The sequence below is a fragment of the Sinocyclocheilus grahami genome, unplaced genomic scaffold, assembly GCF_001515645.1.
Source record: "Sinocyclocheilus grahami isolate Dianchi unplaced genomic scaffold, SAMN03320097.WGS_v1.1 scaffold249.1, whole genome shotgun sequence".
NCBI lineage: Eukaryota > Metazoa > Chordata > Actinopteri > Cypriniformes > Cyprinidae > Sinocyclocheilus > Sinocyclocheilus grahami.
Window position 1 is genome coordinate 1,635,431 of NW_015505428.1, and position 16,881 is coordinate 1,652,311.

Here is a 16,881-nt window from a genome sequence, read left to right on the forward strand (position 1 = left end):
ATATACAGACACTACAATATTCCTGGTATTGCAATGGCTTAGCATCTGTTTCAGAAATAAGAACGTGAGCTTTACTCCAAAAAACTTGGGTAGACATGACAGTAATATGGGTATACACACTAATTATACTTTCTGCTGCAATGCATCAGGACGCCGTTTTAATAGCACATAATTAACTTATCTATTTAACTAACAGATCTATTTTTTTTTCTCGATTTCACAGTGCTATTTATTGATTCACTAAATGTTTTTGTTTAACATTCGGAAGCCTTATATCAACTTCCACTATACCATAAAACTGTGCTTTTCTCAAAGGATGAGTATATGGCCATGTATTTTCATGAAATGATTTGTAGTAGCTTGTTCAAATTCTCCTTGGTTGGAGAAGGTGGCTTTTACTGCTGACAAACTCAGTGACACCTACACACACAATCATACATGTATTTATGCATACTCACAACTTTATACTCTGCAAATAATGGTTCTATTCAAATCAGGATAACCTGTGTCAAGCCACATGAATATTGAGACGCACCTCAAAGGGTCTGTCTATATAATTTGGCATATGACTACTTCAGAAAGTCATTACAGTTATGGGTGTATCAGGTGCGAGTATTAAAACACGAGAAGTAGGATCTCTGCTCAACAGCAGGAATACAGAACCTGGCTTTGAGTGTTAATTGTATTTGAGTTGCATCAGAACAGAACAGGAGAGAATCATCTCAGACATTGCTAGGGAAGTGTTTCATACCGTACATGTTTTGTGTACTCAGTTTTGCACTAATATGTCAGACAAAAGATTGCTCAAGTTATTCTAAGATTGCTCTGATATGTCTTAAATTGCATGTCCAAATCCCACGTGTCCCTTTATTTTCTGTCTACTATTACCCCACCTTTCTTCGTAAATGCAGAAAAGGAGTGGCTAGAGTATCACTCAGTTTTGCACTAATATGTCAGACAAAAGATTGCTCAAGTTATTCTAAGATTGCTCTGATATGTCTTATTAAATTGCATGTCCAAATCTCACGTGTCCCTTTATTTTCTGTCTACTATTACCCCACCTTTCTTCGTAAATGCAGAAAAGGAGTGGCTAGAGTATGTAGCCCACTTTTGGCATACCCCAGTAATCTTAAATTAAAAACACACACTAGGGCAACTCTAACGAGACCTTTTAATTGCTTTAGATGTGGTTACCTAGGAGATAAGGCACTGGAGATCAAAAGAACCCATCCAGAGGGAGAATCTGTTTTTATCTGTGAAGATATCAGACAAAGAGAGGGGATATGTCACAGAGAGTGAGCGGACATAGAAATATGAGCAGACAGAAAGAAGGCATAAAAGAATGTGTTCAAGGTTATTGCATAGTATTTTTTGCTTTGCTCCCATCACTAGTTTACTGCGTATTTATAACTACTGCATGATAACACTCAACCTTTCTTGCAGTGTATTTCTCTCAATGTCTATTTCTTTGTTATCCTCCTGTACCCTTATCTTGGCAGGGCAAATTGCTTTTGTTGTAAATACTGCATTAATGAATCTATTTTAGTCTATTTTTTTATTTTCTATGAGTCAGTTATTCTTCTGTAATTAAACAGAGGAATAAGTACATGCACACACAATGAAAAGCTCATCCGTATCATCATAAAATATATAATATAAAAAATATAAAAAGATGCTCACTATCTCTCCCCTGCTGTTTCGCCAGTGTTCAAGTTCAGTGAACCCGTGTTCCCATTACAAACAAATCACATACTAATCATACACATACTAACTCACATACAAATTTCCTGATAATTTACTCACCCCCATGTCATCCAAGATGTTCAGAAATGAAGGTTTTTGAGAAAAACATTCCAGGATTATTGCACAAAAGACCATTTTACAAAAATAAACATATAAGCAAACAAACAAATAAATAAACCTTATGAGGAAGCGTGACAAGGGACTCCACTAAAACAGTTCACACTTCAATCACCCCAATGTTCAAACCAAAACTACTGCTTCTATATTGAACCTTTGTATTAGTTGTCACCTTTTCATTAGAGGGTTACAAAGCGATTTCTGAGCTTCTTGGACTAAAAAAAAAAAAAGATCTGAGCATTACGTCTTGCAGTATAAATGCAGAAAGATAGACTTGTCACAGCAACACTGACAAGAAAAAGAAAACAAACCAGTGTTAGACGAATATGTTTAGGTTCTATTACTTGTAATGTGTTTCTCTAATCCTCATTTTATAGACTATTACCTTTTTAAAGAAACGTTAACTTAATGTTTGAAGGCTTCCTTCCGATAGTCTGATCATTTCGTGACAAAACTCATGGCTGCTGAGAAGACAACCACAAGTCAAAAGAGCATGTATCAATATCTTCTCTCCACGTTCTTTGCTGTCAAGGTCACTTTCTATCACAACAAGATCAGCAACAGTTCAGACGCACATGCCTACTATTCACAACATTCGTCTCCTCCCACCACCTCTCTCGTTGCTGATGACCTTGCCACTTTTTCACTGATAAGGTGCAGACTATTAGAAACCGTCAACATGCAGTACTCTATCCTCCTTTTCTCATCCTCATGGAGACTGATGCCTTCAAAGTTCTCCTTTTGAACCGGCCTCCCTCCTGTCCTCCAGACCCCATCCAATCACATTTTTAAAAAACAAAACTACAGGCCAGTTTCTCTCCCACTTTTCATGTCCAAAATACTCAAAAGAGTTGTTCAATCAATTCTATGCTTATTTTTCTTACAAAACAGCCTGATAACAACCAATCTGGCTTCAAAAGCAGATACTTCACAGAGAATGCCTTCTCTTTTCCAAATCATCTGTCCTCATCCTTCTGGTTTCTCCTACCACTGCTACCAAGATGATACAAAGCTTTTTTCAGACTGGACACCCTAACATTTCTCTCTGCCTTTCAGACATCAAGGTCTAGATGCAAAAATGCCACCTTCAGAAGAACCCATCAATCAACCACAGCATGTCTCTACAACTGAGTTCTTCAATCCTACAGCAGCTGCGGACAACCATGAACCAGGAGTTCAGGAGATCCGCTTTGACACATGATTATTCTATATCAACGATGCTCTAAACTGCTTTCCAAATCCACGATTTTCACAAAAATAGTAAGTGATGCATTATCTCTTTACTATGCTTCTCTTTGTTTTGTTGCATGATGTTATTACTGGGCTTTTTTCTTTTTCTTTTAAAGGACAATAAAGAGCAGACGAGAGGAAAGAGAGGAGGTATTGAGTTCTGGATATGACCAAACAGACTCAAACCTGGATCCTTTGAGCCAACAGCTCATGCATGTTGTATAAAGCCCCGCTCGGATAGAGTCTCGTTGTTCAAAATTTAATTTTGTTTGGAAATATCTAACCATTTAGTATTCTCTCTCTCTCTCATTCACTCACTTAATCTCTTGTTTGTCCTCTCTCTTTTTCCCTCCTCTTAACTCGAATGTAAAGTATAGTCATGCAGTTGGAATTGATATGCATTTCATATGATCTGACTGTATAATATGAGCTACCACACTTTATCCCTTGCCATTTTTTTGTAAAGCATCAAATATTTGAGATTTCCGTTGTAATATATAATATTGCACATTTTGGCTAATTCGTATAAATTTGCTCTTAGATTCAGGGGTGGACTTTTATGCTTACTTAAAAAAAAAGCATACATTTCCAAACAGATTCTTAGGAAATTGCCTCTGTGTAAAACAGGTATGTTTTTTCATTGAGTTGGGCTGTATGTGTTGGTTGTTGCAATCCCATTTTTGGACTATTCAACAAGTAGGTTTTACATAGACACAATTCTTTACCACAATGAATGTGCCTGTCAGTGGAATAATGCTGTCCTTACCTCCCCCTCACATGAACATACAGAGACCTTTAGACATGGTAGCTGTGGAGGAGGGGCACAGTTGCCACCAATCTATGAGCTCTTTCCATCGGGGACTCATATGAGCAATTAGAGAATATGTAGTAACAGGGAGTCAGCAGTGTGTGTATAGTAACAAGACCGAGCTGAATCAAACGACTGTATATGTCTGACTCCTTCAAAGTAAGCACAATTAATGTTAGACCTCCTCAGAGAGACTTCAAAAGCAGAAATGGATGTAGTCATCAGCAAAATACGTGTGTGCGATAAATCAGTTTCTTTTCAATTCTGCACTGCTTGTTTTACTGTTAGTTAAAAGGGCTTTGTGCAATTTAAAACATGCCTGGATACATGCAAGCAGTCATCCTAACAAAGTTGTTATATTTAAATGGAAAAGCTCGAAATTATTAGAGAAATGGAACGTTTTATTGCCTTTCCAATACAGAACAATAAAAAAAAATGATCAAAAGAAAAAAGAAAACAAATGCTACATCTCTTTCACTACAATCAAACACATTTGAGTACCTGGCTGATTTATTTGCTGTTCTGAGTTTATTACGATCCTTAGAGAACTGAGGAGTTGCTATGTTGCTGAATATTACCAAAAGCAAACAAGGCACTGGAGAGAGAGATTTATTATTTGTAAGGCCGAGGTACCGATTTCCTTTTTTTTTTCCATTTTGCGTATCTATTATAGTTTCCAGAGATAACAAAATGGATTTTGGTAGAGATTTGAGGTTCTAACTGAGAGTCATGCAGTACTATTGGCATGTGGAATTAAAGCTGTATTATCAAGAAGACTAATATCCAAGGGGATAACATTTGTTTAAAATGATCTCAGCTTACACTCTGATATCAGCATGTCTTTTACACACATGGACACGTTGTATAAAACTTAAACAGGTTGATCAATACTTTGATATATGACCTGTAATATATTGATCCAAAATGGAGGAGAATATAAAATCAATTGCATGTGCATCTGAATTAGAAGCAGCATACTGAATTGTAAAATAGATATGTTCTCTCTCTTTCTCTGTGTGTGTGTGTGTGTGTGTGTGTGTGTGTGACACAGATGCTCAGCTGGGCATTAACTCCATCTGTTCTCTCTGAGTGCCTTCCTCTTTCTGGACAGTTGGGCTTCATATACATTCGTTAGAAGTGGTGTGTGTGTGTGTGTGTGTGTGTGTGTGTGTGTGTCACTTTAGTCAAACGGGGGAGGGGCACACATTGTGTTTGATGTTAACATTGAAATGTAAAGACAAAAGGACGCATGTAGATTTATAATTCATAATTTGCCATAGTTAAATGCATAGAACCCAATTAAGTAAATTAAATTTTACATTTCGCATTTTGGTTGACATAATGCAATATCTGCCTGATTCTCCTGTCTGGTAAAGCTGTGCCACCCCTGCAGTCTCATAGAACTAGCAGCCATTTTAGCACTGAATTACCATTATAATCATCTTCTGGTTGATGATTAAACTGTACAAGCTGTTACATAAGATCTGATAGTCTGTGCTCACAGTTAGCCTATGTGATTGATGATTATTACCAGTGAGGTTGATAGGAAGACAATTATTTAATACTGGTACGAGAGTTATTTAGATGACAGGTGCAGGCAGGTCAGCTTAAAGCATTAAATTAAATTAAACACTGGCATTCAAGTACACAACTAGCTACTGTACTCAAAACAGCCACACGGTAGAGCATTCATCCAGTGATTTTACTAAATAAATGCGCATACTGGAAGGTTGTTTACATCGCTAAGCCCCGCCCCTAGCTTGTTCTGACACGTGTCAATCAATCGACCCGCGCTGTGGATGACGCGCCGTGACGTCACGCTCAGAGCCGGGGGGAAGGAGGACGGACAGAATGGCGACCCAGTGCCGGAGCTCCAAATGCACGGTCGAAAGAAAAGGATTCCGGCGGGAACTCGACTCATGGCGACACAAACTCATCCACTGTGTCGGTAAGATCAAATCACCTATCGCACGATCCGCTCGGTTTCTCTCTCTCGCCGGGGTCTCACGGAACTCCCTCCCCTCAGCCGCTGTTAGCTCTCGGAGTTGTGCTAAGCTAGCGTGTGTCAAGTGCAAAAATAACGTTAGTGTCGAGCCGTCGTCCGCGCGAGCAGCTTTTGTAGCTAACGGAAAAAACGGACAAGGGCCGACCGGGCTCCATTTTCTTTGTCCCTACTTCTTGATTTCCTCGATAACCGAGTTAGCTTTGCACTCACTGACCGTTTCTGCACCGAATACCGATGTACGAACAACCGTGTGATTGCATTATTATAACAGAGCGTCCGGCTTTTGCGTGAATCATTATTTAATTATTGACTCATTTTTGCACCGTTGTCGAGATGTCCAAAAGTAGTACAGTTTTGCTAAGTCTTTAGAGAATATATATATATATTTTTTTTTTAAATACTGCGATTTTTAATGTTTTCAAAAAGCGTGTAGTTGAATAGATACCCGGTTTAATCTTTTAAAATATCCTCCTGAGAACCAGAAAAAAAAGTTTTGTGATTTTTGTGGTGTTGTTTTTTAGGTCATTGCACGTAAGAAACACATTTTTGAAAAAAATATTAATTTTATTCAATGTCCTTTTTAGGGGACGCCGGGACTGAGTTATTCAATAGACATGAAAAGGCATGTATAGGCAAAAACAATTATTTATTATTTTTTTAATTCACCAATCAGTTTTTAGTTTTTTTTTTAGCCAAACTTTGTACAAAGATGATTCTCAACTGTTATGAATATATATATAGCAGTATGATTTGATATACTACTGTACTTTATGGAATATCTGCATAAAATGTCCATAAACTGGTATTCCCATTCTATACAGTGCATCTAATTTGCATATTCATGTGTTCTTGGGGCAAACCATAATGAAAAGTGTAATAATGGGATTAATAACTTTTCATAGGAATATGTATTGTTTCTCCATAATGCCTGATTAACCGTTTGTCCTGGTGTCCTCTACAGAAGACGTGTGACAAAAAGCCACATAGCATTTTTTCTGAGCTGTTTATCTACGACAACCACTTAGAAAATGTGCCCGATTTAAATGATAATTACAAAAACATCATCATATTTCCCTAAGAGTGCTAAATTTGATCATTCGTTCCATTTCTACCGTCGCGGAGCGAAATTCGTAAATTTGTGCAAATTAAAATCGGTCGTTAAAATGGTTTTCGATTGCAATAGAATAGTGGAATTGATCAGCAGAATGTCAGTTTAATAGATTGTGATTTGTTGTGTGGTTTTGAGGGTTGGACGCAGTCAAGGCCTCAATACAGACAAATTCATGCAATACCAAAATGTACTGTATTTGCAGAATGTGACGTACTCGGGTGAGCTTTTGTATGTGTTTATGTAAGGACATAATGTGAATGTAGCTGCAGTGAAGGGCGTCACTCATGCAGAAGTACTGGAAATATGAGTTATTCTCACTTCTATATAAAGAAAGTGTTTATAAATGATAATATTTACACTTAGAGCATTAGGACCACCTGATATTTGGTTGCTTAGGCCTTGTCTTGCGGTTAATGAGTTTGTGTGCAGTGAGTATATTCTTTTGCTGTTTGGGCATTTGATAGAATAATATATTGCATGTTAAATTAATTTTTATTAGCCAGTATTGTTAACAGTTTTACATTTTTATATATGTTCAAATAAAGCATGGATCATTTAACAAAACCTGGCCAGCATGGGTTGTGACAGATCTGTGTGGATTCAAAATATGAGTATGTATTTTTTTTCAAGGGCACCTTTTACTCTTGGATTTCATAAAAATAAGACTACGTTGTATTTGTTTGCAGGTTTTGAAAGTATTCTGGAGGGAATATATGGACCAAGGCTCCTGCGAGATCTCAATATATTTTATCTACGACAACCACTTAGAAAATGTGCCCGATTTAAATGATAATTACAAAAACATCATCATATTTCCCTAAGAGTGCTAAATTTGATCATTCGTTCCATTTCTACCGTCGCGGAGCGAAATTCGTAAATTTGTGCAAATTAAAATCGGTCGTTAAAATGGTTTTCGATTGCAATAGAATAGTGGAATTGATCAGCAGAATGTCAGTTTAATAGATTGTGATTTGTTGTGTGGTTTTGAGGGTTGGACGCAGTCAAGGCCTCAATACAGACAAATTCATGCAATACCAAAATGTACTGTATTTGCAGAATGTGACGTACTCGGGTGAGCTTTTGTATGTGTTTATGTAAGGACATAATGTGAATGTAGCTGCAGTGAAGGGCGTCATTCATGCAGAAGTACTGGAAATATGAGTTATTCTCACTTCTATATAAAGAAAGTGTTTATAAATGATAATATTTACACTTAGAGCATTAGGACCACCTGATATTTGGTTGCTAGTTAATGAGTTTGTGTGCAGTGAGTATATTCTTTTGCTGTTTGGGCATTTGATAGAATAATATATTGCATGTTAAATTAATTTTTATTAGCCAGTATTGTTAACAGTTTTACATTTTTATATATGTTCAAATAAAGCATGGATCATTTAACAAAACCTGGCCAGCATGGGTTGTGACAGATCTGTGTGGATTCAAAATATGAGTATGTATTTTTTTTCAAGGGCACCTTTTACTCTTGGATTTCATAAAAATAAGACTACGTTGTATTTGTTTGCAGGGTTTGAAAGTATTCTGGAGGGAATATATGGACCAAGGCTCCTGCGAGATCTCAATATATTTGATGGTGAGTTTTATGTTGTCTTAGAAAATGTGTTCTTTCTCTCATGATATCAATGCTCAGATTACCTGATGGTTATTCATGTGATTCTCCCTCAGAGTGTGAACCAGAGGCTGCGGATGATTGGTCCGTGAATGCAAACTGCTCCTTTTGCAACCTGCAGCTAGAGAAACCGAACGTAAGCCAACCCTCAAAAGCCACAGAATAGATGTGCTTATTATGGGGTGTTAGCTGGCAAGAAAAGGCTTGGGTTGACATTTGTACTGGGCTCTGATCAATGACAGAAATTAACTTTCACTTTTATTTATATAGTGTTTTATACAATACAGATTGTTTCAAAGCAGTGATAAACAGAAAAATAAAGAATTAAATTCTGCTGTAAAGTAAATTATTCACGCGACTTTCACATTATGGGTGATATTTGCCTCCTTAAATTGATTTACAGGGGATTTTTAAAAAACTTTTATAAAGGCGTTTTTTCTAACCTTATTAAATGTCATTTTTATGTCAAATGTGTGTTTAGTTTTAGTATAGAAGTATTAAAAGATAAAAATAATACTTTAAAAAAGAATCTGAAACCACCAGTAGGGGGTGACAAGTCAATGTCTTTGTCACTGAATCATGTTTAGTAAGATTTTTACCTGAAAATAATTTTATCATAAAAAAAAAGTATTATTTGAACCTCTGTATTTTTGTGTTTGCTTGGTTTTTATTTTGTGTTTATGTAACTCTTGTATTATTATTGAACATGGGTTAACATCGGGTTACTTACATTTTTCGCAGTTGCACACAGTAATTTTCAGTGTTTTTCAAATGCGACTGAATGGTTGCGCTGTAGAGCTCTGTTTGTATATAACAAATAGTTCTCTGTGCTTAGCAGCTGTCGTTCTGGGTGTTTGTTAATACAGTTTTCATCTTTATAATATATGGTTAAACACGTTGTAAGCACATGTAGCGTAATTAATTATAATTAAGCACAACTCAAGGCTGAGAGACTATAATCAGTGCTTGTTTGGGCTGTATGTGATGAGTGTCACTAACTGACTGTTACCTTCTGTGACACAGGACCATCTTGCTGTGGCCGTGCCTGGTTCGCCACCCCCTGCTGAAACCCCCCCACCTCAGGGCCTGTCCACCTCTGATAAACTCCAGTGCCAAGCAGACCGATTCCTCCATGCTATATTTCGTAAGAAGGGTGAGAAGTACAGTTTTATTCCCATTATCCATAGGGAGTGAAGTAATTTTTACAGCTATTACATGCATTACCATCGTTACCATGCATTACAACTTCTAACCATTGCATTTGAGTTTTCTTCAATTTAATGTCATAAAAAGTCTGCATTGCATGAAATGGTAAAACAAACGTCTTAATGATCATTTTAAGACGTCTTATATTTTGGGGATGAAAAACCACAAATCGCAATACAGCCTATTGATTATTAAACTTCAAAAGGCTATGATTTCATTAAAAAAAAAGCGCTGCATGTTGCAGTGTCTCAAGGCAGTGCTTCAAAGTGATTAGTGCAATCAGTGAATAGCACACATTTATGCTAAGAGATTGCTTATGAACTCGAGTTGATGAATATGACAATGTCTACTTTATGGCCTTTATATAATGTTTTACATGGTTCTAAGAATGCATATTTTATCGCTCATCTGAAGGATCAGCCTGCAATAAGTTTAGACATTTCAAAATGAGAGTCCCGGTGTATTTAGGACTTTATACTTAAGTGCTGCCAACTGAAAGATGTGTGCATATTTTTACATGAACAGACACAAATAGGACACATTTGGTCACAATCTCTACTATTCTTTTGAAAAATAGATTGCGAATGTCATCAGGATCGGTCAAAATAGTCCGATCGCTCACTCCTACTCTACGGTATTGTGTTGTAAACTGTCACTGGATAGAAAGTTGGCAAAATCAGGCGTGACCTTATGAACCCTAGTAAGAAATTTGGACAGTTTACAGTTTTAAATATTAGAATTTTTATCAAACGGAAATCTAGAGAGCAAGCTTTCAAAATTGTTACAGTTGTTGTCTTGTACACGGTGCATGAAGTTCAGTTTTATCAGCTCTAAATTCTTGAAAAGTCAAATGTAGTAAAAGTAGAAAATGTGTTTTTACATAAGGGACCTAGTGCATGAAACGAGATCTTCAAGTAGTTCTGTATTTTTCAATTTCCCAGAATTCCCTCAGAGCTGCGATTCCAATATACCGTTGGTGGCGCAGGAGTTGATGCGCAAGATGATTCAGAGGTTTGCCTTTGAGTATGCGTGTAAAAGCCAGGCTCACGAGGGCCTGAATGGCCTGAGCGACAGCTCTGAGCTTCTCCCTCATCAACCAGATCCTGACGGGCCTCTGGACCTCACCATCAGCCGAGCTTCTCAGGCCCTGAAAGGTAAGCACCACAACAAAAAAAAAAAAATTGTGGTTTTTTTTTTCTTTTTCACTTCAAGAGACCAGCACACAGTCAGATTCAGGAGTTTGTAGCTCTGTATTATTTGATCAGTGTCAAAATTCCGACGTTTTTCAGAATCTAGTCTATTGACTTTCATTAATTATGCTTGTCTCTGAAAGGTACGCAACTCTGAATAAACAGGGTGAATTTACAGAGTGAGCGAATACTTCATTATTTGCAATGATCTTGTGCATTTGCTCTCAGACTTAATATTAATTGCCATTTTTTCATGGATTACCTTTCATAGTAGATGGAGCACTTGACCTCTCTAAGAAAAATGCATCGTTGGAAAATGAAACTCCTCAACGAAAGGTCTCAGGGTGAGTACTTGTTCTTGTTTACGAAGTTGTGTGCTTGACTGTTGATCTTCATCCTACCGAAGCCAGAGAAAAGCTTGGTACCAAAATGGTAACATTTTGACCCGGTAATATTGATGAGCTTTTTATTTCAGAAAATATTCCTTTGTTTCGTTTGTATCCTATCTGATCATTTTGTGTGAACAAATTCTACTCCTCATACATTTGATGTGTTTGTTTAATTTAGTGGTTGTTTTGTTGCACTGCCAAAGGGTTGACTCTTTTCTAACTTGTTGGAAGGTAACGTCACATTTGCCAGCAGTCAGGGGCTTTACTTGTTCCTTTGTGCCGCCTGTATTTATTCATTTGTTTATTGATCTATTCGTTGATTCATGCAGTATCATTTTCACATGAGTCTTACAAAATGCATCCACATTGCAAAGATACTGGAAGTACTCCCATAGACGCTTGTCTTTCTCCACACAATTGACGAGAGACTGTCCTTCCAAGAAGTATCGTTTGCAACCTAAGGCCAAAAACAAAAAGCGTTTATCCCCAAACAACTCAAAGGCTTTGTGTTATACAGACAATTGAGAAGCGAGTGATGTTACCAAAAGACAAGGCAGTAAAGGAGTGGACCCTGAGTGCGTCCTGTCATTGGTCCGCTCACCCGTTCGTTTCTCATCCTCCCACCCACCTCCCCTTAGGAGACCAATCAGAGGGGACTATTTGGATCGCAGCTCTGAGTTTGCAGAAGGTTTGCTCTCTAAAGCCTTGAAAGATATTCGGTCTGGATCACTGGACATTCACAAAGCAGCCATACTATACGGGATACCTCAGAAAACCTTACAGCTCCAGACAGAGGCCTTATCACCAGAGCGGAGGGCAGGGGACCCACCCATTTTCAACACAGAGGCGGTGTGCCCAAGCAACGACACTGGACTTGAGCAATCCGAAGTAAGAAAATGTACATTTGCGTCACCAGAGCACACCGAGCTGAAGTTTCCGGCAGCCGTGACCGCCTCGTCGTACCTTCACCACTTAACCTTGCAGAGGATGGTCTCGCAGTTCCGGGAGCAGAACGACGGGCCTCTCGCCAGCACCTCGCCAGCTACATCTCCTCAGAGTCCTGGACCAGCTGTGCACATCCGAATCCCTCAGGTACGCTTCAGTGCTCAGCCCAAACTGGATCTGGCTGGCCTGGTGGATGCTGTGTACCAAGCCAACAAAGCCTCCGACGGCTCCACTGCTTTCCACAAGCTGAAGACCATTCTCCCTAAACAGGGCTTGATGGAAAGCCACTCGGGCCTCGAGTCACGTCTGCTCCAGGGCGACCTGCCTCCACTGTGTCTGAACGTGAAGAACGGGAGCGTCACCGGAAGCATGCTTGACTGTGGAGACAAGCAGCCACGGAAAAAGCGGGGCCGTTATCGCCAATATGACCACGATATCCTGGAGGAGGCCATAGCCATGGTGATGAGTGGGAAGATGAGCGTGTCGAAAGCTCAGAGCGTCTATGGGATTCCACACAGCACCCTTGAGTACAAAGTCAAAGAGCGAACAGGCACGCTCAAGACCCCACCAAAAAAGAAGCTCCGCCTTGCTGAAACCGCAACCTCAGCCTCCGGAAAGTCAGGGACAACAACCAATGCCTCATCTACTGCCTACAAACCGTCTTAACTCAAAACCTCAATTATTTCTTAGAGAGGGATGGTTTTAATTAAAACATCGCCTAAACTACAGCCAACAAGGTTTTTTTTTTTTTTTTTTGGTTTTGTTTTTAACATGCAGTCAGGACCTCATTCAGACTAGGAAGGTACACTTGAATCCTCAGCCACAGGTTAAATGGTACATTTTATCAAGTTACGAAACATGCCTTTAAAAAAAATCTATTCAGGGGTTTCACTGTGGATATCTATATGAATATATATATTTAAAATATTGTAAAGCACTGTTGATTTTTAAGTTAATTACTCTTAAAACGAAGAGATTATATTCAGGTTTTGTTCATACATAAGCTAACCTCAGCTTAATGATTGTTGTATGCAGCTTTCACACTAATTAGTCTTTGTAGCGACTGGTCATTTCATTTGAAGTCTATCAGCAGTATTTTTTTTATGTGACAGCATGACTGTAACGTCTCTCTTAACTCATCGGTGGGAGATGTCCATCCTTATATGCAATGGGGAGATATGGGTACGAGTTTCCACTCTGGCAAATTTTGGGCTATTAACGCTTATTGGCAGGTAATCAGTTTTATGAAGTATTAATGAAGTACATTTATCAGGACTGTTGCCAGATCATTGGAGTGAAAACTTGGACCATCTCTGGCTTTTTGTGGATGAGACTTCCCACATTCTGCACTGATAGTGATTTTATTTTGATTTGATTTATTTTAAGTTCAAATACTTACATTGTTGTACAAACACACACAACATTGCTTTCTTTTTTTATGTCTTGCCCCTTTCCATTTTTTTGCCTGCAAATCTGCTCCGCAAATCATACGGGGTAAGTTGGAAATGCAACGTAATGCATGTCAAAATGATGCACGGGGGGAAAAAGCGCTTGACGGCAGTCTCAGCGAATGTCTGTTTTACACTGAATAATAGATTACTTTTTCAGTAATTGCAACTACTGAAATCTGCCTGCTGAAACCAAAACAGTTCAGGGTCATTTTGCCACTCCACTCACACACTCCATGAGCGAAGCAGTTTAGAGTTGGGTGCTGCTGAACTTGGATCAGAATTTCTCCTAGTCCGTATTTCATGATGCACTTATCATGGAACAGAAATGCAAAGCCTGATCCAAGTGCTGCTCTGAATTGCTTTGTTTTTATGTCCAGGTTTCTACAGTTTTGCTGCTCTTGCTTTGTGGTGTTTTTTTCTTTCATGTTAATGCTTATTATAGCTTTTAATGATCTATTATACAACTGATTCACTTTATATTACTGGTAATTCAACTCCTCAAATTCTTTCTCATTTTTTTTTAAAACGGAGTTTAAAAGCTTGTATAGTTGGATTCGGTTGCACTTTACAAAAGATGCGCACATGCTTGTGATACAGGTTATTGTTTCATACTTGCGATGAGAAATATTGCCATATACTGACTTTGAATGGCATCTTTTTAGCATAGTTCAGATATCTGATTCACAAGTATACTTGTGGTGCTTTGCAAAGTGTAGCTGAAGCATTATGTGAATTTTGTGATTGAAGCTTTGGAAATATGAACATTTCCATATGCGTTGTTAATGTGTTTATCTTTGTGTTGTGAATGTTCTGTAAATGGTTTACCTCTTGTTGTTCCTCAAAGTCAAATTGCCCTCCCCCTAAAAAACGACAGATTTGCTGATATATTCTTAATTTAATTTAGAAGCATTTTTCAAACCACCCTGAATGTTCTTCACAGCTCTTAAAATTAACAACACAGTGCCTGCTTTTACAGCTACTGCTCGGTTACTCTGCAGGCCAGTAGCAGTTTTACATAAATCTTTGGAAAAAAAAAACAATTTTAAAAAAAGTATTTGTATACTATTAAAATCTGTATTGTGGATTTATATACTGTTACCATAATTACTGTTCAATTTTTCTGTTTTTTTTCTCGGGGATAGTTATGTCACAGGCACAGTTTCACTTTTAATGTAAAGGGTGGTCATGCAGATTTAAAAAAAAAAATCATATACATGTGTCGTCAGTGCTGCGCGCTCATATTTTCATTATATGGGATACTTTTAGGCTCCCTGTGGGGAATGTCAATCTCTATTATTTCACATTGCTGTTCTAATACATTAATATTAGTGTCCTGTATAATTTCAGTCCAAAAAACATTAGTATTCTCAGGGTAACAACAGTCCTATAAAAACATGATTGAGAAGTTAGAACTGTTCTTTTATATCAAAATAAGGCCCCTTGGGATTCTGTTATAGAGCCAATTATGGTTCATCCAAAGCCAATTTGCTTTCTCCCATTTTATGGGGACAGTTTGTTCAGGAGTAGTTATAGATCAGAAATGCATCAAATTATTTAAATTTAATGTTTTTCTCTTCTGAGAACAGTTGGGATTGATTATATATGGATCAATATCACCAGTTTAGGCCTTTCTAAGTATGTGTAATTTCATATTCATAACAGGTGCAGGATACGAGTCATTTTGCAATCAGTTATTTATGCATATATTTGTTGCACTAAGATTGATTTTGAGTTATTCCCTCTAATTGTATTTGTGTTGTGAGTTATTTCTTTCGATGTAATCAGAATATGAAGTTTAAATGTGTTAGTTTTGTGTTAAAGCACTTTGTTGCTCTTGCACATTATGTGAAATGCTTTACAGCACTTGCATGCGTAAGTGAGTTTCTTGTCTTGTAATGTTCCTCTACTACATGCCGCCTCTTTTTTTTTTTTTTTTTTTTTCCCAGACAGGTTGAAACTTGAAATGGGGGGGAAACTAAAAGCTAATTGGTCCTTTAAGCATGTATTTGTGTCTGAAATATATTTGATGTGGTCTCTTTTTTTTAACATTTCAGGGTTAGGGTAAAGCTAATCAAAGCAAGAATTGAATTAATTGTAATAAGATGGAATACTGAAGGCATATTACAGTGTGTTTTAACTATCCTGCATTTAAAAGTGTGTAATTTATGTACTTTTTCAAACATTCTCTAACATTTCCCTCCACCCCTTAACAAATCTGTGTTACCCTTTGGGGTAGTTGTATTTCACATTTCTAACATATATTGCCTGCAAATATTGTTGGTTTGTAATCGGTTTTGTCAGGAAACACATTAATTCATCAGGAAACAAAATTATTCAGGTTTGATTAAAATTAAATGTTTTATATAGTTTTCCTGAGTGTAAGCGTTACTACAATCGCCATCCTTTGCCTTCAAGTTACCAATAAAAAATTGTTCCATGTACCGAATTGTTTGTACTTTTTTTGTAAATTTCTAATCCACGCTTAAATTTGGAAAAGCTGACAGGTGGAATAATGCTTTATCTGTGGCGTTTACACATTTAATTTGGCTTATACAGTCTGTATGGATATAACATCTTTGCAATGTAATGTAATTTGGTGCCTTTAACAAGATGAGCAGTGCTCATTTAAATACAGCTATGCAAACTTTATAATTCTGCAATATGTCTTTTATAGTAGGATTTTGTAAATATTTTATTCCAATTCAAATGTATTACAGGTTATAACAGAGTAAAAAAAGAAATGAGTGGCGTAGCTCAGCTCACATTCATGAAAAGCTGATTATGCCAATGATTGCGTAATGACTTAACCCAATTTATTTATGTAGTTCCTTAGGGCCATGTGTGGAAGACCAGTCCGGGCTGGAGAAGGAAGATGGTTCTAAAGCTCCAGTGGTCTGGAGAATCACTGTGTTGGAGAAGGTCCTGTCTTCGCTTTGTTCCCATCATAGACTGCTGCTCTATCATATTTTAAAGGACGTGCAGGAAGATTACAACATCTCTGTAACTCTGCGGGATGCTCACAGAAGACAATTTAAGGCTGGATCCCTCTGCTGCCATGC

At 37.7% G+C, this 16,881-nt stretch overlaps 1 protein-coding gene across 1 annotated transcript; it reads left to right on the top strand.

Moving 5' to 3' along the window:
- Nucleotides 1-5,722: 5,722 nt before the first annotated feature.
- lcorl (ligand dependent nuclear receptor corepressor-like) lies at nt 5,723-16,260 on the top strand. The gene is made up of 7 exons (XM_016289554.1): nt 5,723-5,846; nt 8,540-8,605; nt 8,698-8,777; nt 9,665-9,794; nt 10,789-11,001; nt 11,309-11,381; nt 12,065-16,260. Exons 1-7 carry the CDS (start codon nt 5,750-5,752, stop codon nt 13,035-13,037), a joined length of 1,632 nt encoding a protein of 543 aa, XP_016145040.1. The 5' UTR covers nt 5,723-5,749; the 3' UTR covers nt 13,038-16,260.
- The last annotated feature ends 621 nt before the right edge of the window (nt 16,261-16,881 follow it).

Excerpts from the sequence above, each read along its gene's own strand:
- lcorl (XM_016289554.1), top strand. The coding sequence starts at position 5,750 with ATGGCGACCCAGTGCCGGAGCTCCAAATGCACGGTCGAAAGAAAAGGA. Across the intron at positions 5,847-8,539 it reads CAAACTCATCCACTGTGTCG|GGTTTGAAAGTATTCTGGAG; the intron begins GTAAGATCAAAT and ends ATTTGTTTGCAG. Across the intron at positions 11,382-12,064 it reads CCTCAACGAAAGGTCTCAGG|GAGACCAATCAGAGGGGACT; the intron begins GTGAGTACTTGT and ends ACCTCCCCTTAG.